General features: G+C 39.1%; 1 protein-coding gene across 2 annotated transcripts; it reads right to left on the reverse strand.

The window, feature by feature from the left end:
- Positions 1-860: 860 nt before the first annotated feature.
- Positions 861-27,867, reverse strand: CLPTM1L (CLPTM1 like). 2 transcript variants are annotated; one of them, XM_074576407.1, is made up of 18 exons: positions 27,580-27,840; positions 26,565-26,665; positions 25,768-25,957; positions 24,371-24,513; positions 22,302-22,380; positions 19,124-19,241; positions 16,354-16,448; positions 15,083-15,167; positions 13,275-13,378; positions 11,136-11,201; positions 9,999-10,049; positions 9,260-9,342; positions 7,388-7,422; positions 7,030-7,085; positions 6,905-6,949; positions 6,472-6,501; positions 3,431-3,546; positions 861-2,146 (listed from the first exon to the last, which is right to left on the reverse strand). In XM_074576407.1, exons 1-18 carry the CDS (start codon positions 27,760-27,762, stop codon positions 2,062-2,064), a joined length of 1,665 nt encoding a protein of 554 aa, XP_074432508.1. In that variant the 5' UTR covers positions 27,763-27,840; the 3' UTR covers positions 861-2,061. The 2 variants fall into 2 exon arrangements, with proteins under 2 accessions (XP_074432508.1, XP_074432509.1); XM_074576408.1 differs by lacking the exon at positions 6,472-6,501 and having other exon boundaries at positions 27,580-27,867.
- Positions 27,868-28,000: the final 133 nt, after the last annotated feature.

A 28,000-nucleotide genomic window follows, 5' to 3' on the forward strand; every position in this document is an offset into this window, starting at 1 on the left:
AAGACCAATAAACTCACAGTTTGTAAAGGTGCAAGAGTGATTTTTCAACAGCTACATACAAAAATGAGTGATGAAACATTAGAAATACCCAAATGTGGTATTCTGGACTTTCAGAAGCTATTTTAGAAGAACCAATAACTTGGTTGTTTTGAAATGGCACAAAAAGGGAATCTGTTATATGCATTATTTATATCAGGAAAAATTTTCACACGCTTACATTTAACTAATATTATGAAATACGAATCCCAAATGAGTTTGCCTAACAGCCAAGAGCTCCTTCCAAACAAATTCAAAACAGGTACAAGATACAGCAAATGCAACCCTGGTTTTGCATAGACTTATTTGTGTACGTTTAATGCTAAAATCAACAGTCCTCCTTAGCGCCAGTTAACAGCGTAAAGAAACCTTAACATGAACGTAAGTTAAATATTCTCTTCAAGAGCCCTTTCCATTGCCAGTAGCATCTAAGGAGGACTTCACTATAAGAAAGACTATAGATTGTGACAAAAGCACTTAGGCACATTTCTGCATTTCTGTATCTTTTTGGGACCCAAGTATTTATATGTTCAGACTTCCGCAGTATCAGAACTGGATAAAATCCACTTCATAAAGCGGCTACAGACTGCAGGAGTAGATCTGTGTTCTTCAAGGTTATTCAATTGCTATTTTCAATCAATGGCAAGTTGAGGTTAAATAGCCTTGCACAAACAGCATGCAATTTAATAAGGAAACTTAAGAATCATTAGGGTTAATTTGTAAACTTATTGACCAAAGCAAAACTAGAACTGGAAACTAGATTTTGGATTTTTTTTTTTTAATTTTAAAAATTAAAAATTTTAATTTTTTTAATTTTTAATTAAGAAACTTGCTTTTAAAAATCTAGAACCATGATTTCTAGATACAGCTGTGAAGTTTGAATGTTAGTATCATAATTCAACCTGATTGTTTTTACTTATTTGAAAGAAACAGATCAAAATACCTCCCTTAATGAACTGTTCTCAGGCAATATGGATTTTAAATTGTGTGAAAGGAAGATACCTGTTCTTCACCAGGCTGGTTGGTCCCCCCCCCACCCCCGGCCCCGTCTCCAGGTAGTTTGTTGAAGTATTGTATTTGAGCAAAATCATTCCACTTGAATGACATGTGCTTCATCTGATAAATAGAACGGGGCAGGGAGGGAGAGGGGAAAGACCAAGGAATTATTCCCTTTGCAACATGAGAGAATTGGCCCAGTAGGTCACTGGGGTACCACACGATGAGAAATTTAAGATGTGTTAAGAGACTTTCCTAGCACATAACAATGATTTGCATTATACGAATAGCTGCTATGCCAAGAAATCAGAAGGTCTGTCAACAATGCAGAAGGATTTATATGAACGTTGATACACATTGAAAGAAATCATGTTACGGTTTTTTCACATCTTCTTTCAGTTTAAGACAACTGAAACCCTCTACCATGAACTTGAATTTAACCCCATCTCTCTGTTCTTATATTTCCAAAAAAAATGTTTTAAGCGATGAACTTAAAAGCCCACATACAAATTACAACTTTAATCATGATTTCTAGAATTGCCATTATCTCCATTATCAAATGAGAATGATTTGTAATTAGCACATAATCCAATATTATACATTTTATTTTTGACAGCCTCGAGTTTGGCAGTAATGCTCGATTCTGCTGTAACGCACGGGCTTTTTTTTTTTTTCTTTTCATAGCCTAGTGGTATGGGCATCACACTTCCAGTTAGCAAGTTGTCTTAAAAACATAGATTTGGGTATTTATTACAATGGTCAGGACACTTAGGTTTTCAGCAAAGAGAAGTTTAAATGCAGGGTTTATTTAATGACATCTGGCAGAATGCGGACCTTGCGAGGACAAAAGAGGATCTTGAAATAGGAGCATATCAAAACTAGATTTTGGCAATATAGAAGATGTATTGTCCATGTAGTTCTGTCGTAAGCTTTAAAAATACTCTTATTAAATAAGTTTTTCCTTCCTTAAGACCAGATAATACATGAAGTCAGTAAGAGTCCAGGGTCAGAATCTTCTTCAATTCTTAGTTATTCTCTATGAGCTTTTTTTTTTGGCTTTTCTTCGTAAGATTCTCCATACTCATTCACTCTGCTCTTATCCACAGGATAAAGCCTGGCAGAAAAAGCCAAATGATTAGTTACAACATTGTCTGCTACCTGGAGGAATTAAGCAGTTCTGTGCTACTTAATTTTAGAAGTGAATTTCTTTCTCATCATATCCTCTATTCCAATTTGTGACAAAAAAATACAACAGTTTTACAGATTAGCTACAGATACATTAGCTTCTTCCCATTAAGACTTAACCAGTTGTCTCATAACTGGGCCTCTTAAAGAGACGTATTAGCGTCCCTAAGGCCTGGCTGGAGTATTTCTCAAGCAATCCAAGATACCATCCAAACGTGAAACCAGTGTCCAGCCCCCATCAGAAGTTGTTGAGCTCTTAACTTCTAGAAAAATACCTTGGAAGGGACCTGTTTTACTACAATTACATGTGATTATATAAACCTAAAACTGAAGTTCACGTTTAGTATTAATGATTATACCAGAATATATGGATGCGTATGTCTAATGTGATCTAGGCTTAAAAGTCTTGTTTGCTCCACAGATGAATATTTATTCTCGGGAACAAGAATACACTTTCTGTAGCTTCATTTATGAACAATATGTCAACGATTACTGCATATAGCCTTCTTCCCCGTCTGATTTTAGTTACTTAAAGAATCTGAAACTTGCCAGATACTGAACTTACAAGAGAACCTGGTAACTCGTGCTTGGAAATGAGATAAAGAGGAAAGCAGAGCAGGGCAATCCCTCATCAGAAAACATCCTTCACTAGTGCCTTGCAGAGCAACTCAGGAAGCACGCCTCACATGTAGACACGAAGCCCCTCAGGAAGGGTTAGAAGCCCAAAACTCCTAAGAGGGTTTGTGAATACAAGCTTAAGAATTGCTCTCCTTCACCTTACTTCAGGTATTTGTGTTTCAGGTTAATTTTTATTTGTAACTTGCAAACGTGAAATTATCTACTGAAATGGAGGACTGCTGTTTTGGGGAGGGAGAAGGGGTAACTGACAAAAATTCCGTGCGTGCTGTGAGAAGAGGAATTTCTTGACTACTCTCTTAGCATGCTAAAAAGGGTCCAGGAATACTGTCAGTTACAGGAAAGTGCTTTTGTTCCTCTTATTTGCATAGAGTTGTTCTTTTCAGGATCACTCTCAACGTTCTCTTGACTAAGCATATACAAAAATACCGTTATCCAGACCATACTACGTAGTACTATGGTATAAAAATTCCGCTTGAAGCTATTCCCCAAGCTATTTCATAGTTCTTTATAGCAGTAAGACTGCAACCATCTACAGCATTGTAAAAACTCTGATAAATATTAAAGAACGGCATACCATCTTTGGTAAAGATAGACCAGGAACACGACATCATCTCTGAAGCATGCCAGCCTATGAGATGTTGGCATAGTGATGATAAAAGCAAATATATCATCAATAAAGGTGTTGAATGCCTACAAATAAAAGAAAAGCATATTTCAGTTGGCTGTGAAGAAAGGAAGTCATCTATCATACAAAGCTACAGGAAACAGGCTTCCTAGAATTGTATTTCTCAGTAGGAACACAAACTACTTTCACATTTAAACAATACTTAAGGGTTATGCTGAAAAATAATTAATGCAAACTTTAAAGTGCTTTCTTTTAATGAAGACCATACTGCCTACTCCAGACCACACAATTATAGTTACAAGTGAAAAGGATGCAGGACTACTTCAGGTAAGTGAGAGTATTGTCATGCGAGGGGAAAAACATGGATTCAACTTCAGTGAAATCTTTAAAAGAAACTTGCAAAAAAACCTTTTAATTATTCATTACTCAAATGATTTAAGATTTACAAAATGCCAGTTCACTTTAATTTTCTATGGAAATTTGAAATTTGTGTAAAAACTTATTAATTTACTCCTCTTGAGAACATTAACTTGACAGTCTTGGAGGTATTTTAAAATATTTTCAGTGCTTTCCTGGAAGTAATAATCCACCCCTTAATCCGAGACATAATTTTCTACACCACTTCTGCTCAACTAGGCACACTATAGGTTCCATTTCTGAAGGAATAATTAAGTATTTTCTCGCTACTTTTTCCTGAGTGTGAAAGTTTAAATTCCCAGACATGTGCTGGGAAAACAATGCAAACAGGCTCCGAGCATGCAAAGACAACAATGTTTTGTCAGAGAAAGTAAAGAAAGTAAAGAGAAGGGCAAATCCTCTGTATCCGGCTCTGGCCTACAGGGAGGACTAGAAGTCAAGTCTTACAGTGCACCAGCGCTAGTGCTCATGATATGGTGCAATAAACTGTTTCAACTCACTAAAAACATCATGAAATAAATCCAGCAAAGAATATTCACTGTTGGGTTAACAAACCAAGTCAGTAACACGGCTTCTCCTTTCAAGATTAGCAAGCTGTACATTAATCCATACCACAAGAATTGGAAAAATTATGCATTCTCTAAGCGGAGGAGGACTCGCTCTTCAAAATGAGCAGATGTTTATATGATGAAACAAAGCATCAGCAGAACACGGGGGTGTTGAACAAGAGGGAATTCTCATTAGTTACAACAGGAAAGGTTCTTCTGGCAAGTCAAAACAAATCCATCAATCTAAAGTGATCAAAGAATATGTATGGCACTTCTCAAGTCTGTGCAAATAAGGTTTGTCATGGAACAAAAAAGTTGGCAAGTTGGAAAAGGCAGCCTTTCCAAGTCAACACCCAAGTGAGTGATCCTACAATGATGAAAGGAAGAAAAAGCTTAATGTTCCATCCTTCAGGCACTTAGGCAGACCTCATAAACCACTGAGACTGAATGCAGCAAGGCAGCCCCTCTAACAATATATAATCATCTAGCTAGTTTTCTTTTGAGATTACCTCATTTGAAGGTACTCCTCATCAAAGTATAAAGAGCAGAAACCTAAAGACTACAGAAACCTGTAAGTCAGACTGACCTTAATTTTTGCTAAGGTCTTCTAAAACAGTGAAGGGTTCAAATTAAGGAAAAAGCCAAAGCTGTCTAAAACAACAACTGCAGAGAAAAACACAGACTATTCTTTCCACTCTTCAAAGTGCAGAATGGAGCAAGCAATTTTAAATATCTGCTAGGAAAAAGTAAATTACCCCCCTCCAAAGACCAATAAGCTAAACATAATGGAAAACATCATATACTTCTTTCTATATACACACAAGCCTTTGTTGTGGGTAGCCTCTGGCATCTTAACGGGAACTATAAATGCTCTGTAAGAAAAGGCTACTCAGCAAGAGAACTCTAGTGCTTTAAAAGTTACTTGCTTGAATACTGTCCCTTTGTTGTCTATTTGACTGCTGATGTCTCTGCTCAGTTATTCTATTTTGTTGCTGGCGTAAAATTGTGAAATTACTTCATTAATATACCTTTTACCTCTATTAAGAAACATGCTGATTTGCCTAGTATATGTCTGAAACACTAGATGTTTATTTTTATTTTTTGGCTGTATTTCCATATCAAACACTGTTTAGTTGCTGTTCTGCTATCAGCTATACTTCAATCTGTTTTCCTAGATGCCCCATGAGTCCTTAAAAATATTAAGGCAGCAGAAAGTTGGGCAATTGCTGTGGGCTCACAGAAATGGAAAAGCTATGGAAGGCACTTCAAATTTTAAGATTTTATTTCTTTTGTCCCAGATCATCTGTTCAGAATTGGACACCGGGTCTTGAGCAGTCTTTAACACTGTGTCTTTTAAAGTACTGATGTTCTGGAGAATTGTAATACGTCAGCACAAAGGAAGAATAAATGAATGCATTTATGAGCAGAAGCAGAAGAAAACATGGCACATCTTGATGGCATCAAGGTCTTTATGATCCCAGCACATCCATCTAGGGCTTCTCAGGACACAATGATCAGGAAAATAAATGACAGTACAAAAATCCTAATGACTCACAGAAGTGGTAAAGGATGGACACAAAACACGATCGTCTCTTTAGGGGTACAAGAACAAAACTAGCATGTAGCTGTCGAATGAGGAAGTATGTAGGAGACACAGGAACTCAACAGCGGGTGTCCCTTGTCCTCCGTATCAGTGCAAAGAATGCTGACTGGGATACTCAGGTACATCCGTCTTGGTGCCTGAATACTACACAAACCACCTGGACACACATGTGGGTGCTTGTGGCTATGCAGGTGTCAAAGGTTTACTAAGCTCACTTTATTTTGAAATATACTCACTTTCCCCTTCTTCAAGGTCAAGTGTTAATCTTTGCTACAGCATCGCATTATTTCCCACAAAGGCAGTCTAGGCATTGGCGACACCACAGTGCAGCCCCTTTTCCACCGTGTAACAACCCACCACACATTTGTCACTTCACCGCCCAGAACCTCAGAATTACCACCCCAGCACAGAACAGTGTGTACATTACTCCAGTGTCTGGTAGCTCCTGGAACCTGCCAAAAATACGGTTTCTTAGTGGTCCTATCTGTTTCTTGAGAACCGTCCTTTGTTAATATAATCTCTCTCTTCCTAAAATAATATATTAAATCAAGACTGATTAGTTTATTTGCAGGACCAACACTGGCACCCAAGTAAGACAGCTGACAGTAGAAAAACCAATACTATTACCAAACCTAGGATGCAGGTATTCTCATTATATGGAAGTCATTATGAAAAATGGTAATCAATATTTCTTTTTTTTTTTTTTAAAAAACGTTTGCAACCAAATTTGGTTTTACTGTCAGTGTAGCTCTTAAAACAAACAATGCACTGTCAGCTTTAAGATACTAAGTAGTTTCTCACAGAAACTTATTTCCAAAATGACTGCACTAATCTTTAAATTAGAGCTTTACTTACTTTGTATGTGAAAGCCTTCCACGGTAAGTGTGCAACAGATTTCATCTAGGATTAAAAATAACAATTGTAATATATTCTGGAAGAAGAGACTAAAAAAGTAGACTTTTCTCACTTTTCAATCTTACCTTGTAGTTTACAAACAGCTGTGGCAGCATAAACAGGAATCCAAAAGCATACACTCCTGAAGACAAGATGGAAAACTTACAGACAAATGCACAATCGCAGTACACCACCCAACTATACTGTCGCCGTTAGAGATTTACACTAATTTTCCTAACGAGAGAAGATGCATCTAATCCTTTCATTTCACTTTGGGTTGACTCTTCTTCCTTTCTCCATCACTGTGGTAATTTTGGAACCTACAGTCAAGTTATTGCTCTATATTACACTGATCCAGCTGAGAGCAGTTAATGTTCTACTTTTGAGTCTTGGGCTCCATTTGAACAAATACGAATAGAAAGAAAACGTTAAGAAGGGACTCACCATTGACAAAGCTGTTAATCAACCAGGAGTACCAGCTACAAACAAAGAAGAAAGTCCAGTTGTTGTTTCACCTCAGCCAAAAATATACACCTGTAATCCTCTACATGTCTGCATGCTGACTGATCCAAGAGACGGCGATCACTTTACACAAGAACTAAATACCTCACACTTCCTTTGTTTCGGAAGGGCTCCAGAGAAGGTGCTAACAGTTGAAGCAAAGGATGTTTATCAGTGCATCCAACAAGCTTTTGGAGAGCTTTATCAACTGCTTTTATACTTTTTCAGAATGTTCTAAGACGTCTGCACTCAAAATCACATCAGATAATACTGCACATTTAACCCTGACTCTATTAAGGCTCGTAAAAGGTAACTTTTTATTCTAAATATTAGAGAGACATTTAATGCAGCACTGTGAGGACTTATCAAATTTCAAACAACAAATACCATTCAGTGCAAACCACTACAGTAGGCAATTAAAAAAGAAAAAAGGTAAACATAAGGAACCTACATTTTTCCCTCCTTAGATCTCAAAAATCCTTCCAGACATTCAATGGAGCACAATCTTAGGCACGTAACAGTAGTGTTACAGATACTGGTCAAATTCCATATTTCTGCTTGTGACAGTAAGAACAGCTAGCAATTGTGATGCTCAGGTTACATCATGTAAAATTAAACTTGCAAGGCTGTGTTAGTGACTTGTTAGTAGTAACGCTACAGCTGTAGCGGCATTTTGCTAATCCACAAGCATCTAAAAAATGCATCAGAAAAGGCCTGAAAGATTAAAGGATAATCCTCTGTTAAGATTACTTGTTCCATCACATTTCCTTACAAATAGATTTAACAATGAAAAAAATTCCATGATATCAATTGGTTTTCATGTTCTTTAGCTACAGCTTAGGAACACCTGGCATATAATATTTTGCAGTACTGAATGAATTTAAGAATTTTGTGAGAAAAGCAGAATTTTTAAATGCTACATATTTGTTAGCTCCTTACTAAGACAAGAACCTTTTAAAAAAAAATTATTTTTCTAATAGCCCAGAAATTGCCCCAGTTTCTAGTAAAAGTGCTACAGCCCACACATACAGCAACAGCAGGTCTTTTTGATGTTATGTTAAGCTATCGCTTGCTCTCCCTCCCATCCCTTCGGGCCTAAAGACTATTAAAAAATATGTCTACGTGGCCATCACACTTGCATTCGCAGATTTTTTTCCCACAACACAGTCTGATGGCTGCACACTTGCTTGCATCTCTCCGATACAAAATGAACTAGCTGTATTATTTTGAGTGAAAGTCGACAGGAGTTTCACCCTTTCATGAAACATCGAGTCTTCAGCTCCTGCTGAAGTTATCAATATGTTGCTGTCAGCCCATAAGGGAAGGAATACAGAGACTTTTCTTAAAAATGCTTTTGCTTGCTTGCCATCCTAGCTATCATATTTAGGAACAGAGGAACCTCTTGGTCAGAGCAAGTCATTTTGGGACAGTTTTTGCTTCTCTCTGTTATTGGACAGGTTTAACCACTGAATTCCTCTCATCTCTCCTGTTACCTTATCAGTCCTCTGAACATCAATGGCAGCTTTCTTCTTCCACTTCTGATTCACAGCCTACTCATGTATGTAAACTACTGAATTCTATACTACAGTGCTATCAGGTTACTTGCTAAATACAACAGCCTGTAGCTTACAGGATGGTAGAAAACCAGCTAGACTTTTCAGCTTTAGATCATAGAGAACAAGGAGGTTTCCTGTTCCTAGCTTATGAATGAAGCAGAATAACTGATTTCCATAGCCCATCAAGTCCAATTAATTAATACGGGAAAAGTGAGAAATGTTTCAATTCTGTATCAGATCGTTTATAGATTTACAGTACCTTTTGTATTTGACATTCAGCAAGGAGTAACCTGCACCTCCAATACACAGTGGATAGAGCAAATATGACAAGTATTTCATAGCCTAATAGACAATGAAAATAGTTTGTTAGCTTACATTTTATATACAGCAAGTTTGTCACTGCATTAACTATCAGACAGCCACATAATTTTTTTCCTGAAAATGTTTTCTATTTCCAAGTGTCTACTATTATTTCCGGTATGTTTCCAGTTCTAGAGAAGTTGGTGAAAATTCCAATGGTCAGTTCAGACCACCGAGGACCTTCAACCATAAGCAACAAGAGGCAGCATGAAGATCAGAGTCTAAGAAAAGCTCTCTGCTTAACTTCCTGATTTCTTCAACTCCTTTCATGAATTAGGAAGCACATGAACATTCCTCCAGTATTAAACACGAATACAAATATAAATTTTTAAATTGGTGAATGAAGACTCTCTACTTCTCTTCAGATAAGTCACTTGCAATTCTGCTTCTCTGAGAAATGTTTCACCCAAATTCAGCTAACAACTCTTTCACTGCTTCTCTTCATAAATTATTAGAATAAATCTCTTCATAAATTATTAGAATAAATCTTCACTATCTGATCATCCACATAATGATGATCCACTTGACAACTATGAGAAAATGGAAAATGCACTTGCAGCAATAACGAGTGAAACAAGTCAGTTAACATGCCACATACGTAGACTTTATAGATCAGAAGGCACAGGATTCCCTCTTACCTGGGTATCATACTCCTCAGTTTTCTTTTCAGAGTCATTGTATGTACCAAACTGCAATACATATAAAATGCATAATCAAGACAGAACTGGGGGAAAAAGCACTTGCTGTCCAACTCCCTAAAAAGGGATCTAAACTGCTTAGACATTAAGCTAGGTAACAGTTCAAAGTTCTTACAAGCTTCTGTACAAGAGGGTCATACAAGTGCCTTGTGCAGCCTGCCAAATACAGGGTAGGCAAAAAGTTTAATTTTTCCCTTCATATTTTACACCAAAGATACAGAATTTCTTTGCTTAGGAAAATGCTGTTGAGACAGCAGAGTTCACAAAGCAAAAGTAAAGTCAAGTGCCTAAGAATCTGGCAGATACAGGAAGCCATTATTAAAAACCATAACCATTTTCACACACGAAGAGGTCAGTTACAGATTATCTCCACATCTGCAGAAATCATGACTGCTTAAACACAGTTCCTTGAATATTGACAAAGGAACAACCAGAGCTATGAGCCACTCAAGATGCACAGACTGCAAGCAGCACAAAACCCCAGTACTTGTGAAGTAAACACTGAAGATTAGACAACTGTTTCTCCTACCAACAAGGGAAACTTTCGATGTAAATTGCACTTTAAAAAGTGTTAATTTGAATCCTACCTGCCTCTGCATGTCCTGCAATCTCAGGACTTAAATTTTTAGCCAGAGGATTTGTCAGACTGTCCTGTCCCCAGAACATGTCACATCATCTACTAGTTCCACAACGGAGAAGTTATGCCTACAGCTTCATAAAAACCTCAGTTTCTTACTTCAAATCACGATGCCAGATAAGAATGTCTTTCCAACACAGTGGCGGAAGCACAGTCCCCCCTGTTAAGATTTAGCAGGACTGACAGAGGGGTTCTGAAGTTTCTCATACCATAAGTACAAATAGCTTTTTCTTCTACAAAATTCATCAAAGAAATTCATAAGTTTGAAAATGCTCATCCAGCTTTTGGATTAAGCCACCAATAAAGAGAAGATGTACATAGGAAACTTTTATGGTTTTCTTTTTTAATCTTCATTTCACTAAAAGCCAAGTTGCAGAGTAACCTGGAAACATACGGAAAGCTCAAGAGTGTAATCATTAACAGGCCAATGTCTACTATACCTGAATTTTGGGTCTCAACCCTTGCCACTTAATTGTCATTTTCAAAGCTTTCTTCACTTTCCAGAGCTGTGATTAGCAAAAAAAAAAAAAAAAAAAAAAAAAAGCACATAAAGAATTATCCAAAGGAATGTCTTAAACAGGATTCAGATACTCAGAATGCAGACCCCCGAATATCTACTTTAAGCACCCTTTCTGTAAAGCAGCAACAGCTTGATTGCAGCACACTGCCTGTCTCTATACAAATCAAATGCTGTGTCACCAGACAGGTAATACATTGGGAGCGTGTACTACTAAGTCTCCATATCAGATGATGTACTTCTGGAAATAATATAGTCCTTTCAGGATGTCTGGATTGTGGTGCTCAGGTGGGGGTTAGCTGCATGCACCCCAGGTCAAGCATTTAGAGAATTCTCCAGTAACCACCCGCCAAGCAAGTTTTTACACGCCTTCTTCGAGGCCAGCTGGGATCTGCAAGACAAAGGCGCCTCAGAACTCCTAACAGTGACCAAATGGGTACTTACATGGCCATTACATTTCAGTAGTGGGTGACAAGCAAAAGTCAGTGAATCCACTGAATTGTTTGGCTGCTAACTGTAAAGCTGCATCAGTTTGACCCTAATGTAACCAAAGGTTCAGTGCCCCTGAAAATTTACTCATGCACCCACCCTGCTATACAGATTCAACAACTTCGGCAATGCAGTAAGCCCACCAGGAGAATTATGCTCCGTGAAGCTTTTGGTGGACAAGGTTTGTTTAACTTTAGATACACCAATATTCTCTTCTCACCCATCATACTTTCCAAACAAAAAAGAGCATTATGGTAAAGATGATCCTTTATTGGCATCTCTGATGCAAGCAAGAAAGTTACTTATTACAGAAGCAATGTCACTATTAGTACTGCAGGAGAAACTGTCAAGAACAAGCTGTGAAAAAGCTCTTCCCAGCAGACAAATTCCTTTGAGATGTATACTCCTTATGCTCATTATCACCTTGAGACAACCATGTTATCTCACCATCACTTGAGAGGAGAGATATGTTACTGCAACAGAACCTACAGAACACTTCCCCTCCATTTAAGTGTCCCACACAGTGTTCCTCTATAATCCTTTCAACCCAGTTCCCCCAGCCTGCAATGCAAAAGCAATCCCTGAAACTGTTAAAATTTCAGACAGCTAAAGGAAGTTTGAAATATAAGACTAAATTTCTATTTATAGGAACAAAAACACTGGCAAATCTGATACAGAAAACCCAACACACAGAAATACATCAGGCTTAAAAATCTCAACTTACTGAAAAATAATGTTACGGTCAATGAAATGGTACTATTTAGGACACCACTAGTTCATAGTTTTCACAAGACCTTAATCTGTCTTATACAATCAGCTGAAATTTAAGCATCACTTTGTGACTTGGCATACAACAATTTAATCACTGACTAAAAATTCTGAACTGTTCCGTTTCCACAGGGATTATCTGCAACTACAACAGATGGGTAGTCAGAAATTTCACATGAGAGTCCTGAATTTATTTTTAAATACTGAGCAGTAATTAGATCTGCAGGCAATGCTAGGTAGAGAGACCTCCCCTTCCCATTACTGTTGACTTTGTGCTTTTCTACAGATGAAGAGGGCTTCTAAGCAGTACCTGCAACCCACCGACTAGACATGGTCTGCTGGAATAGTGAACACGGCCAGCTGGAGACACGGCCAGCTGTCTCCTCCTTTCCCTCCTTCCCCAAGCACCTCAGTCACAGCCAGGGAGAACACTGCAGACCTGCGGCACTGTCTGATGGCACGTAGCCTGATCTTTGACAACTGTTTCCGTGAAGGCTTGTTGACATGGTTATACATGCCTGGTCAGGAGCAATGCTTATCAGATGATGCGATAGGAAGGAACCTCAGCGTAGCTCTGTTTGGTTTCCATAATACACGCTGGCCGATGCCAGAAAAACCTGACACTGCCAGTTTAGTTATTTGATAAAGGGACACAATCTTCTTTTCCACTGAAAGCCAGTTAAACAATGCTGCTAAGACAGCATACTACAGTATCCTAGTAACTATTTTACCACTCTCTTTTTACAATAAACTATGGATGTTGCTGCAAATATTAATATTTGGTTCTAGAGCTTTAAGAACTCACCTCAATCACTGCACCAATGCCTGCTGGGATCAGTACCAATAAACTTGTTTGTTCATCCAAAAGGAAAAGAAATATTACCACAGTACTAAAGCACCGCCAAAGCACTAGACAGAAAAAACGGAAGGGTTATTAATATTTAAACGAACAGAAGACTGTTGGCCTATTTACTGTAATTCCATCTTTGGCAGTTTAAGCATGAACTTCTACGTACATCTTGATATATCAAGTAGTCCTAGAAACAGCCGGTAATCTATATACCTCCGGGCAAACAAGGAACAAAAACATTTTCTGAAATCCTTATCACAAAGTGGGAATATTTAAGGAAGATTTCTGTACCTCAGCAATATATCCGTCCTATTATGAACTACATTCATGATTCTTATTTCGAGTAAGCTGAAAGGCTGTGAGGTAACGTATTTTCAGTCTTTGAAACTCATGCACCTAATTTAATATTTGTAAATGTTAAGAAGTATTATTTTAGGGTTATTTTTCAGGTTTTGCAAAACCTTGGATGCTTGTAAGTGCCTACCAACTATTTCTTAGATTTGAATATCCATCCCCCTAAGCAGGAACAGAAAGAGAGAAGAGCTACAACACCCTCAGACATCAACAATTACACTGTACCATTCCAGAGCAATTGCCTGTCACACTTTTTCCTCAGGGCAAGAAGGAGATACAGGCAGAAAGGTGACTAAGGCTTGCTAAAGAGAAGATGGAACCATCAATTACTGGAGACTGAAGACCAATGCTTTAATTGTAAGGTTAAAAAACCTTTTGTCACTCAGTCTTTCCAATTTGACTTTACTCATTTTTTAAACTGGCAATTAACACCTATCACTTAATTCCAAAATTTCACGGAGCATTTTGAATTTTTGGCATTTATTGGCACACATATGCCAACAGCACTATAAATGCCTTACAAAAACAAAGGCAATAAACAGACTTTCCACATGAGAAAAATATGTTGCTGTTCATCATAATTTACAATGCCTAATTTTCTTCCTGGAATTGGTACTCCTCACATGTTTCAATCAATCTGTACATATGATAGAATTAGGGATAGTCTCAGAGGTCAAGTGACTCCAGATTTATCATTCTGGTTTATCATTAGAATGTAAAAAACCTATTAGGAAAACAAGCAGTAGGTATTAGCACAATAAACAAGGCTGGGGAGCGGTGTGTTAAACCTCAAGCATCCAGGGCTGGCTACTACCTTCAGCTGTCTCTAGGAAGGCTCGGCAGGACGTCACACCATGTTTCTCTCATCTTTCCTACATCCAAGTCAACTCAACCCTCCCATGCTCCCCGCCCCCGCCCTCCCCAGGAGCTTCTACTGCTCCTGTTTACACCAAAGCCCAAATCAAAAAACAGCGTTACACTACAGCATTTTCCCTCAAAAATATTTTGGAACCTGTAGTTATCTACAAGGAACACATGGGACTTGCAGAACAGCATTACCCGTGACAACACATTCTCTCCACCCACGAGAGTTTTTCTGGTCCTCATTCTTTTCTAAAAGTATTTTTCTGTTCCTTTAGTAAAGGACACCTGGTGGCTGACTTAGTATTAAACTTATTCTCAATCGTAAGACAGTCAAACCTCAGAAGTGACATGAGTGCTTAAAAGCAAGTGATACTTGAGCACCATGCTAACAAAGTTAGAACCAGCCTGTCAGCATCTTCTTTGTACATGCAAACACATCCCATTTTGCCATCTTGGTGAATCTACAAAGTTTCAACTTAGAGTAAGACTAAAAAGTCACAGTAGATATTAGATAGCACATGCACACTTCGCATTCTGGACCATACCTGCTTTTGTAGACATCCCAATCATGCTCCTCTTTTTCTTCCAAAAACTGATGTCATTTTTGAATGCGAGAAAATCAAAGAGAAGCTGCAAATAGCAAGAAACACATTCATTTGTTCAAGTGTGTAGTAGTTAAAGACTACCATCTGAACTATTCAAAATGCATTTAAGATGGAATTGCAAGAGAAAAACTGTTTTAGAAGCCTCAGAAATAAAAATTAAATACCACAAACAAAAGCTAATAAGAAAAACTGTTTTAGAAGCCCAAGCTCCAAAAGCAGTGCAAAATGACAGGTGGAATTCCAGCTACTACTACAATGCTGCATCCTGTAAAGGAAGTTAGTGACCCAATACAGGGTAACACATGATAGAGGATGAAGAACTGAGGACCCCGAGGAATTGCTCACCACCTTGACAGACCAGGGAAAGCCACACCAAATTAGATTCAAAGTGCTTTGTATAGTACTGATGGTTAATTTAGGCTTGAATAGTAATAAAGTTTTTAAAACATTCCTAAAATATAGGAAGTAATTTTCTCCTCTGTTTCAGCACCAAGAAGTTGATCTGTACTTCAAGGACATAGTAGCATTAAATTTACTTGTATTGAGTATTTTTTCCAGTATTCTCAGTATTTCTGTTCAGAATAGAATAGAATAGTTCAGTTGGAAGGGATCTATGAAGTCTAAAATTGTTCAGTAAAATAAACATTCATATTTAAACCAAGACACACACAATGCTGACAGAGAGACACAACAACAACCAACCATGCCTAGAGCCACAAGCTCTGCACTTTACAGTGACAATTTTTGAAGTAACCTAGATCAGCTGATCTAAATTTCTCCAGGGGTTAGAAGTCAGAGACTCAAACCCTAGTGCTGGTGCCCGAGCTATGCCTCTGTGATAACTCAGCTTAGCAGAAAACGCGAACCAGTGCTGACAGGCATATTAATTCTGGGTGCTTCGGTTCAGCTAAAAGAATAGGTATGATAATGACGCTAAATGTTTTACATTTCAGTCAAGACTGTTTAGTTTATATCTAGTTTTCTCTCATATTTCTAACCTCTTTGAGATTTTCATATTAACTTGGCATTGGAAATACAGCTGACTTGTACCAGAAACCTCTTCTATTGCTCTACTGAAATTACTATTTCCAATAACAGTTCTCAATAAATGAGACAGTTGAAGTTCAACCTACCCTCCACCCCCTTTTTTTTAATTTTTTTTTTTTATTTCATATGCTGCAATTCCTAAAAACCAAAGTTTCTCTACTTACGTGAAATGCTGCTACGAAGAACGTCAAAGCCAGGAAGTACAGGTTAGTATCAACAAAAATTCCTTTTACTTCATCTGCATCCTTTTCTGAAAACCCTAAGAAAAAGAACAAGTAATTATGCCAGAAATAGTAAACAGTTAATTGCTATCATGCTAGAATACAGCATAAAAGGAATCTTATTTCACCGGCACACGTTTCATTAAGGAATTATAAATCCAAAACAAAATGGCAGCTTTATTGGTAAAATGCAAGTCTACCTATATTTTGCCCAGTTATTTGGCTTGCCTTACACAAACCCATCAGTCACAAGGAGACTGATGTGCCTTTAACATGTTGTGTAACTACAACGCAAGCTGAATGCCAGAGACACTAATGGCAAGACACAGGAAGTCATTCTGGCCCGAGTGGGAAATAAAAAACGTTACTCAACTTGGCCTCTGAGGTTTAATTTGATACATAAGACAAGTGAGCTTCACATTAAAAACCAGAAAATGAGAAAAGGACTACACTGTGGAGGACAACAAAGGTCAGTGGAAAACATGTCCATATGTGCAACAGCACTGACCCCAGATTAGACATCAACTCTTTTGACAGTCCTTGCAGAATTAACTTAGAAGCTTTTCTTTAACAAATGGAAAAAAGCAAAGCATCTTCCAGAAATCATGATCTGTAAGATGAATACATATTCTCTACAGTCCTATCAATTCTCCTAAAGGAAGAATATTGCTTTCTTGTTATGTACTGGACAACCACTAATTCAAAAAAAGTTAGAGCCTCTCCATGATAAATATGGTTGCCAGCACCAAGAAGTGTGTTTTCCTGAAGATACAGCATCACTTTGAACTCCTTCAGACAGTGTTAAGATGCTTTCTTCATGAAGTAGAAAGTTCCAGCCACTGTGATTGAAATCCATCGTTCTCAGAAAATACCCAATGCTGCGTTTACAGCAATGGTGCTAGTTATGACACCGCTGAATTCAGTACCAATCTACTTCGTCATATCGGCTGTCCTTCATCACAGCAAGAAGAATGTGAACTTACCCATTTTCAAGTGATTTTGGAGTTTGGCTAAGGTGACCTTTTTGTAAGTTATTCCAAAAGGAAAATTTTAAACCTTACATTTCACTGCCTGCATACTTATAGAGAACAAGCAGCATCTTAGGTAAGCTTTTTTTCCAGGCAGAGCAGGTATTCCTAGGATCACAGGTCTGGATATACATGTGCATCCAAGACATGGAATATGAAAATATCGATTACGCCATTCTGAGGAGGCTCACAAAAATTTATGGAGAAATGATGGTGGTCAAATGCCCCAACACAAACTCTGAACAAGCAGTTCTTGATTCTTTCAAGACAGTTATTTTAAGCAGATATATTTGTAGCTTCAATATACATTAGCCTGAGATAAGGAGAAGTAGCTGGATTCTACCTAGGATGACCTTATTCCTTACCTGCCCTCCCTCCCCCAATAAAACATGAGAAAAACTTGTGCTGCAAAAGAAATGGAGAAAGTCGACTCTCAGTTAACACTGTATACAGGTACTGTGTCTTACAGCAATACACTCTGAAACTAGTGCTGAACCAAAACAGTTGTGGGGCTTTTTTTTTTCCAGAGGAATCGATGCCTTAAATGTTCAGAATGACAGTGAATAACCAAATCCTCTCCCTCTTACTAAATTTTGGTGAACAAAACCCAACACTGAGTAGTATGGAAGCAGCATTACCCCTGCATATGTCTCTTGGAAAACTAGTAGCATACTGCAACTAGCTGCATTAAAAAATAAAAGAAAAAAGATAAATTGGGAATGATTTAAGAATAATTAAAATAATACAGCACAGAGGCTTTTAATATCTCTTGGCCTGAAAAAAAAGTTCAACTTGCTGTCTGAAGAGCTTAAAAAGAGAGGATCAGAAAAAATCCTACATTCATATACATCAACACCAGTTCAGTTACGATGTAATTCCTTAACTCTACCATAAAGAAGCCAACAGCAGTCTAGTGAGAGAAAACTGAGTCAGCAAAGATAATCTTGAAAATAAGATGCATATTTTTACGAGTGATGATTAGACTCACAAAGGTGTGTATCAGTGGAACAAACATTTAAAACCACTAACAGCTTGGCTGTACCATCACCAACACAGAGCATATGAGCTTCAGAGTGAAAGTGTACACTTACTTGATTACATTTAAGCAAAACACTGAATGTAATAGTTTTATGCATGTAAAACCTCCAGTTCATCTGAATCACCTTATAAATTTGTAACTGAGCCAAAGCGTGAGGCCAGCCAGTTCTGAAGTGTCACAAGGAGTATGATCAGAACCCAGACTCCTTCTTCATGCTCAGCTTGAGCCCAAAGACTATGCTGTGCCTACCTGCATTTCAGTGTAGGTATATGGCTACAGCGACCAGCTATACATAGCTTAGATCAAAGTTCATGTAACACTGATGCAGCTTTTCTGTTCCATGGATGACAGGGGAAACCCGTGGCGAAAATTCTCTCCTCCATTTTGGCCTCTTATGCTTTTACAGTAATACCATCCAAATAAAATTTATTTTAAAAATGGTTAATTCACCTCTGTATTCTCGTTTCCTACCACGTCAACATTTTATTTCCATCTTTAACTTAAGATAAAACAATGTAAGATTTGTTGCATTAAAACTTTTCACCAGCTAACTAGAAAGAGTTAAGTGTCATTTATGTACTTACAAGCAAAAAAATTGAGGGGTTGATGGTTTTTTTGTGCTAGTCATTAAAGACAAAAAACATACCAAACTGTTGGAGGGAGTACACAGCATCCTGCATGTGGATCCAAAATCGGAGTTTTCCAAGAGATATTTTGTCATATGACACTGTAAGAGGTAGCTCTGTTGTTGAACGATTTATAACCTGTATTTCAAAAAGATATAGTTTCATTTTTAATAGCAGAAAAATTGCAACAATTATTTCCATTCATTTTTTAAAAAATAAAGGAAAATTATTATATCCCACCATACTTTAAACACGGTATTTTAGGAGGTCAGTTTGTTTTTTGAAAGGGAATAAGATCTTAGACTTCTATACTGTGCTTGAAGTCTTTGGGTTTTTTTTCCCCCACAAGAAATGTTAAATTATCAGCTTATTCTGTTTGAGTTCTTATAGCAACCTCACTGTTACTGTATACAAATGCCTCTGAGACGTTTACACAAAGTTCCCTCTGCTGGTCTCAGCTCAAGTGGGAACAGTGTGTTTAAGGTAATTCTCTCTTTTGACAGTTCTCTGAACCTATATGCTAAGATTGCTTAAGCTAGAAGATTTAAAAAAAAAAACAAACAAACATATCCAAAAGGCCAAAGTCAAAACTTTACTAAATTGAGGCTGTTTTTGAGAGAAATTAAAGTTACAACAACTCAGAACAAAAGAAAAGGTGGGGAAGCAAGATGGTCCTACTTGCTCAGAGTGGTGAAAGCACCACACACATGCCTGCAAAACTTGGGACATGGGGTGTCACAGCAACCTTCTTCCTGCTCCAAGAGAAATAAATTTCATCTAATCTTCCTGTATCATTTACACTTGCTAACTTGTGTCAGCTCCTTCTGCGTGATAGGTGACCATCTCTCAAATAAGTTTAAAACAAAGAAAAAAAAAAAGTCCTCACAGATGCTAGAATCCTCCACAGCTACCTAGGGAAAAGTTCAGGCAGCATGTTTTACACTTTTAAGGATAGCTCAAGACTACACCAAAAGCAAATTAAACGAACACATAAAGACTAGAAGAATGAACTCTGTCTCAAAAAACAACTGAAAGTCCACAAGTGCTGCCTGACAACCTAGTTGAGTGTGACTGTTGCCAAACCTTTGAAAACTAGGAAGTTACCAAGCCTCTGAAATACAACCTACTCTTGTAGTATGGCCTCAGAACATCACATATTACTTCTAGCACTCTACTTTATCAGTACTACAAACTGTGTGTAAACGAAGCAAGCTCAGCAGTATGAATTTTAAAGTTTTCTCTTTGTTAAATCAGAATCTTGTGCAATCCCCAAACCCCCAGCATTGGCAAGAACATTTAAGAACATGAGGAACACATAACCTCTAGACTACAGTACTTACCACAGAAGACCTGCCACCTGGGTCAAAATAAGAGTCAGTTCAAAATCTACACAGCCTAGCACAAGCAGGGAAAATGCATCTTCATCTCCCTGACTTTAGGTCAGGCATACCAAACAGGTAGTGTCTATGCCCCTATTGTTTACAGTCAAACGCTGACCTTGCTCCACAAAAGCTGTATCACCTTCTTCCCTTATCCTTCCCTGCTCTTCACTTACCCCTCTTCATCTCACAGTATACATACTATTAGACCACTCTTTCTGCAGCGCTTGCGAGCAGTTTGGCAAGTCACTACTGAGAAGTCACATAAGGCAGCGCTGAAGGCAAAGTTCGCCGGTTTTGATGGAATAGTCTTTGCGGCACTTCTCAGGATCTTTAATAACTTTAAGGCAGTGAGTTACAACAGCATTAACTGTGACATGCATGGCAACTGCAGCAATGTTTTAATAACACGAGAATGCTGACTTATCTGTAAACAGGCTACATGACCAGTTAGAAGTTCATATGAATGTACTGAACTGAACGATTTGTGGTAAGAAACTTAAAACAAAGGACAACGACCACTGTTAAAGACATCACAAAAGTATATCTAAAGAAACACTGGACAAAGCTATCTGTTACCAAGATTTGTAACAAATCCTCAGGACTTTGTTTTGCTGAAAAAGAGTGGCAGGGATGGGGATACCAGTTCTCAAAGAAGGTTCTCCCCAACAAAAAGTAACAAATTCTTTGTCTGAGCTAAAGCTAATGAATTGGAAAGACAATATAGGAGGTCTATGGAAATTTTACATCTATCAAGACTTCCATCTAGAAGATGCTGAATCCAGGTATACTCATTTAACAGTTCACAAAGACTTTTGCTCTGAGAAACTCTGATTGCTAAATTCCAGTCAATGCAACTGAAAAGAACCACAGGGCTTAACTAAGAGATGCTAAGATGAACATAGTTTAGAGGCAATGGATTGCAATGGGTAACTTGTAGTAAAGGAACTGCACAATTTCCCACAGGAGAAGAACTGGGCAAAAAATGAATACAGAAAATTCTATTTAAATGTATGAAAATGCCTTTTTTTAATTGCAGGAGTGACTGAACACTATAACAGATTGCCTAGAGAAGCTATAGCATCTCCATCCTTGGATATATCCAAAACCCAACTGGAGAAGGTCCTGAGCAACCTGTTCCAGGTGACTCTACTCAGAGCAGGGTCATTGGACTAGCAACCTCATTCAACCTCATCCTTCTGTAATTCCATTATTGAAGTTTCTAAGCCCTGATTTGTTTCAGCAAACAAAATCCTTGGATGTACTGTAAGACCAAACAGCCAGGTGCTCGAGTTAGTCTAACATGATAGAGAGTACCACCAGAAAACTTAACCACAAGTGAATTTTCTGGACGTAAGAGAACAGCTACTGACTTATCTCAGTGTAGCTCCAGTATCAGCTGTGTTCAGTATGGTCATTTCCCTAGAAGGTACTGGAAGCAGCTCTGGGATGCTAACACAACTTCTTCAGTTTAGGGAGTCAAATGGCTCATGAGACTGCTCCCACCACAGCTGCTACTGCAGTGATGTCCTCCATGTCTACCAAAAAGGTAAAAGCAGTGGAATCCAAATATCTTTTGGTGGGGTACGAGGGAGTGCTTGGCAGAGAATTCTACAAGAGAAGAGCCTCAAAACCCAGACCCAGCCTCTGCAGTTACCACACTTGACCACATTAAGTTAAACAGTCATTGATAGAGTCCTTTTGTGAATTTATACTTTTTCATTACAGCAAACAACCTACGACAAAATCTTAATTAAAAAAAACATTGAAGATTACTATCAGAACTGTTAAATGTAATTAAAGGTATTCTATTACTCACCATCAAATCTTTCACTCTGTTGCTTAGCTGATCAATAAATAATATTGGAAGGTAATGCACTGTCTTCCCCAACTGAACCCTAGGATGTTTAAACATGGATTTTATGACTGTAGTGATCTAAAAAGAAAACTACTTTTATTCAAATTAGCACTCATTCATCACTTTCAGATCTACCCATGTAGATATTTCCCGCCATCTTTTCAGGCACATTTTCCTTTAACACACAAGAAAGAAAGAAGCCACTAGCCTAGAGTCTTTCACTGAGAGATGTCTGTACAAAAAATCAGGCATGTCACATTTCTCTTTTTAGTTTGTTTTTACCTTTCTGGATAAAGACAGAATAAGCAAAAAAAAAAAAAAAAAAAAGAGAACAACAAATGACATTGGCTGTGATGATGCTGAAGCTGTTGCATGACCAAGGGTAGAGGAAATTTAAAGTTTGTTGAAGAGAAACGTGCTGAAGTTTACCACCATATATTTGTATCCTTTGTCTCAAGTATCCCTCTCCTACTGCAACAATGACAACTCTCCGCTACCTCCCCCACCCCTCTGCACCCCGAATGACATCCATCAGGTCAGCAACAGCACATGCTGGAGCTAGCATGGGACTATGAACACGATGGCTGGTATGCACACCGGAAGGCTAGATACTACTGGAGAGACTGCACAAGGAGCACAAATCTTCTCTGCCTTCTCCTCAACAGAAGCTCTCGCTTGGATTGCTCTACCACCTCACCAACTTTCATGGAACCAACAGAAACTTCCCAGCCTTTGAGACATCTACAGAATTGACCGCTGGAAAGGTATTTAGCAAATCATGACCTATAAGCAATTTCTTTGTCAGTATCTTAGAAAACTTTCTAGCCTAATGCCCTAAGAGAGACAAATTCTTAATGTTCTTCACTAGAAAGGCAGTTATCTACACCGTGATGTTCTCAGCAAAAGTCTATGGAACTAGCATAACAGAGCTTTTTAAAGCCTGAAGTTGAATTTTAGTTGTTGACAAAAGAAAAAAGTCTCTATGCATGCTAAGAAAGACTGACTACTAAATATACAATGAGCAACAGTAATATAGAAAAGTACTAAATTGAGGCTCAGAAATACTGCTTGGTTGCTTAACTGAAGAGGTTTATATTTCTATATAATAACTACAATTAAAGCTACTGCTACTGGAATTGCAGCAGGGTATTTCATATCTAAACTATTTCCTGTGTAATGCAATAACAAAACAGCACTGATGTGTATCTAAACATGACCAGAAAGAATATCCTCGTTCATTAACCCCAGTCCAACCTCTTCTTGTCATGGGCCTGTTTTATAAGTTGCTAATTTTGTTTATTCTGGCTGGGAAGCTATCTCAGAACCCCAGGGTCTGCTGATTAAGCAACTCCTTCTGGATTTAACAGGATACTTGTAGAGAAAGGCATCAACATACAGCAGCACAAGCCAACACCGCACTATTTATATAGTTAACACTGGAAGTAATTTAAGCGAGCTGTGAACAGAAGCTACTGCCCGCATTTAGTGGCCTAAAAACCTATCCCTGCTTTTTAGTATTTTCTTGAGAAAGCAACGTAACGTAGGAACACATGCTGTCAAAGTAAAATAAAGCAAATCTTAAAGGGAGAAAAAAGATGACATAGGAGATCAGCTGCACCTCTTCATCACTTTGTACAAGCAATTTGCAGACGAAGTTTAAGTGGAAAGGTCAAGGGACAGTAATTGCTTTAAAGGCCAGAAGTATGATTTGAGAACAAGGAGGTATGAAGTCTGCTGTAGCACTTTACTTGTCTCTTTGTAGTTCTGCTTTCTCTTACTATAACTCTATACAAAAACATTATTCTAAACTCTGAGCTGCTGCCCGGGAACAAGATATCTCCAATAAGGTTTTCTAGTACACAATATCTTACTAATTGTCACTACCAAAATGCAAGCATTAAGAGTACCTATTCTTGTCTCCTAAGTGCCAATTTAAACATAAAATACTAAAGTAGGCCAAGGAGGATTTCTGAAGAAACGTGTAGTAAGTTTACACTAACCAATCTAGTAAAATTCAGTCATCGACTTACATCTTCATGTAACGGTGAACATCAGCAGGAAGGGATGATCCATCAAACACAAAATCTTCCACCATGACATTCAATGTTAATCTTGACCTCCAGTGAGAGACAGGTTCATCTAGGGCACTGGTCTGTTTTTCTGCTTCAATTTGCTTTAAAAATAAAATACAGGCATACATAATGACAAACAATACGGAATTTTAAATAGGATCATACTCTAACTCACAGAAACTACAGAGTCACTAACTATATCACAAAACAGAAGTCCACTAAGAAACACTTTACCTTAATTTTGACCAGATCAAGTATTTTGCTCAAATACGATAGAATGGATTGTAAAGGCCCACAATAATTTGACACTGAAAAAACTTCAGTGCCTATTCACAGCCTTGTTCATCAAGAATGAATATTCAGCTAATTAATCTTAATACCTTAGGAATGTGGATACTAGTCAAAAAAGGTCACTTTGACATAAGGACCACAGAGTAATCAGATGTTACTTCAAAACAGTCAAAAGGTTATGGTGGATGATCAACCACATTAATTTTTGAGATTAAAAAGATCAGACCACTTGTTTTGAACTTCCAAGCACTGTGTAAAGCAGTGCTGAAACCGAGTACAACCTTAGCTTTCAGCAGATGCTTATCACCACGGCATTCTACTTGTTTTTCTTTGGATGAACACCACCTGTTCTGACTTCTAGTGTTGAACTCCAGCCTCAACTCATTTTCAACTTCATTCTGACAGGGTTTAGAAATGGCACTGCTGGCTACAGGTGTATTTCAGATACCAAAGAAGAACAGAGTGAAATTCTCAAGCTCCACCTAACACGAGGTACAACAGCCATTCACACGTATTTCATTAAATAAGACTACATTCCCCCCACCCCCGCCCCTCGTCCCCCAGTGAGTAATCATAGTGTTTGTTAAAGGATACTATCTTACTCCCTTGAATTGCAGTGAAAAGTAAGAACATTCTAAAGGAAAAGAAGCAATTTGACATTGGTCACCAATGTCAAAATCAAGTTCACATCTCTGTTTTATAAAAACAAAGCATATTATTTCACATGAATCCAATTCACTATGGAAAGCAGTGTCATACTGCTACAGAACAATACAGCGTTTCTACCAAAAGAAACAAATCCTTTAAGTAGTAATTAACATTAACTGAGGAAGTGTTTTAATAGCAGCCAGTGTTATAGAGGGCTCTACACCTCTGCTGGGCTGAGTGGTCTACTATTAGCTGATAATCAGGAGGAGGGGTTTCGATTTTGTGTTTTTTTTTTTTTTCTCCTAATATCATCATTAGTGTAAAGATGCAAGCACAGCAGATGCCAACGCGAGAAGTGTCTATAAAAGACGTTACTTTTGTTCAGTTCTTCATCTATAGATGGAAAAATCACCTACCTGTGTGGTTGATTCTCCGGTGAGCAAATTAATCTCTTCTGGTTTAGGGACCATGTACGTGGTCAGAGGGCTTACTATATGCACCTGCTTACCGTCACGCCAAGGCAAAATGCCAGCATGATGAAGAAATATATATGCATATAACGTGCCATTATTTCGTGTTTTCTTTGGTACAGAGACATTCACTGTCCTGAAATACATAATAAATACATTACGAGATAACATAGCACATGCTGAAATATGGGATCAATTTACATAGTCCAGTATGTATCATAATATTTGCATTTCCTAAGTTTTACTATTATCTTAAGATACTGTACTTACTAGTGTAGCTTTGTTTTGCAAGCTTTGTTTCATGCAACTACAAGATGATTTTTCAATGTAAGAAAAGTTTGTCTAAGAGCCTATTCCTCAGTACCAGGTAAACTGAGCACATCATTTCCATCAAGGGATGCACTTTACCAACATTTCATTCATGAAATATCCTAGGAACCTTTAATTAACTAAAAAATACTGCTTTTATTAACAGCAGCACTTTGTTCTGAACTCTAAGGCTGAAATCTAACCAACATCTTTCCTGCCTTAGCATGGCAAATATGGTTACTACTTTATGAATAGCCTGTACAGCAAAAATAGCTTTAACCTCAAAACAAAGAATGTGAGAACAACAACCATACTCTTTCAAAACAACTATCATGAACAGTCTACCCTGCTTCATGCATACTTCTGTACATGTAACTACTAGTTAGGACACATCCTTCAGAATTAAACAAAGAACTCATAGTTCGGATACCTACCTTTCGAATTTGGACTCAATATCAAAGTCCTCCACATTCAAAACCAGATCTATATTACTCTCAGCACCAATGTTTGACCGTGTAGTAGTATACACGCTTAGCTAAAATCAAAACACAGCATAGAGAAATCAGAGTACAGACATATTACGTTACAATCACAGAATGGTTTGGGTTGGAAGGGACCTTAAAGACCATCTAGTTCCAACCCTCCTGCCATGGGCAGGGACACCTCCCATTAGACCAGGCTGCTCAAAGCCCCATCCAGCCTGGCCTTGAACACTTCCAGGGATGGGGCATCCACAGCTTCCCTGGGCAACCTGTTCCAGTGCCTCACCACCCTCATAGTGAAAAATTTCTCCCTGAAATCTAATCTAAATCTACCCTCTTTCAGTTTAAAACTGTTATCCCTTACTTTAAGTGCGTGCGTTAGTATGCTTAGAGTACAGATGTGTATGTATTCCAACTTCACTAATTTCCCTAGTCACGTGATGGTTATACACCGGGAAGGAAAATGACATACTCGGAAAAAGTCTAAAATAGCTCTCAGTTATCTGTTCCCTCCTTTTGGGGGCAGAAACGCACTATAACACAGCCTCCAAACACATTTTTATAGGACGACCTATACTTGGCAGTCGAAGATTCCCGAGTAAGCTGAGTCGTTTCTGCCGTCCGCCTGCTCTCTCCCGTGTTATCTGCCGCCAGATACACGAAATCAAGACACAAAACACAATTCTCGCCCCCCCCGTCCTTCACTCAGCCGCCTGAGCCACCCGCCCGCCCGGGACACCCCGCTCGCCCCGCCACAACCGCGGCCCCAACGGCGGCAGAAGGCGGGCTGAGGCGGCCGGAGGGCGGGCGGGCCGGCCGGCTGTCAGCGCGGCGCCGGCGGAGACAGGGCCCTGGCAGGCGCTGCTGCGACTCCCCGCGGGCCGCCACCGGCACCGACCAGCCCGTTCCGCCGGCGGTCAGCTGTGAGGGCCCGAAGCAGGGTGCGGCCCGTTACCCGCCCGCTCACCTGCAGCTTGGGCCGCCGCGCCAGGTAAGGCCAGACGCAGCCGGCCGCGCCGCCGCCGCCGCCCCCCGCCGCCGCCGGGCAGGGCCGCGTGTAGACGATGCCGTACATCACCCAGCACGTGTGCGCCACGTAGACGGCGAACACCCCCACCACCAGGCTGGTGAACGAGCTGCGGCTCAGCATGGCGGCGGCCGCCAACCCCCGCCCCCGCCCCCGCAGCCCCGCTCGGGATCCACCCGGACGCCCCGCCGCCGCTGCCGCCGCTCGCGCATCCCCCACGCAGCCGACCGCCCCACCCGTCACTTCCGGCGGGCGGAGGAAGCACCGCCCTGCCGCCTAGCAACCGGACGGCGTCGCGGCGTGACGTCAGCCGGGCGGTGCCCCACCGCCGCTAGGGGGCGCTAAGGAGGGGGAGAGGGGA

This window comes from Larus michahellis, chromosome 2 (assembly GCF_964199755.1).
Source record: "Larus michahellis chromosome 2, bLarMic1.1, whole genome shotgun sequence".
NCBI classification, from domain to species: domain Eukaryota; kingdom Metazoa; phylum Chordata; class Aves; order Charadriiformes; family Laridae; genus Larus; species Larus michahellis.

What these genes read in the sequence shown, in the direction of transcription:
- CLPTM1L (XM_074576407.1), bottom strand. Translation starts at nt 27,762, where the DNA reads ATGCTGAGCCGCAGCTCGTTCACCAGCCTGGTGGTGGGGGTGTTCGCC. An exon ending in CGCGGCGGCCCAAGCTGCAG is followed by an intron (nt 26,666 to 27,579) that starts GTGAGCGGGCGG and finishes TTTTGATTTTAG; the next exon opens with CTAAGCGTGTATACTACTAC. An exon ending in CTGAATGTCAAATACAAAAG is followed by an intron (nt 7,423 to 9,259) that starts GTACTGTAAATC and finishes CTTTGTTTGTAG; the next exon opens with CTGGTACTCCTGGTTGATTA.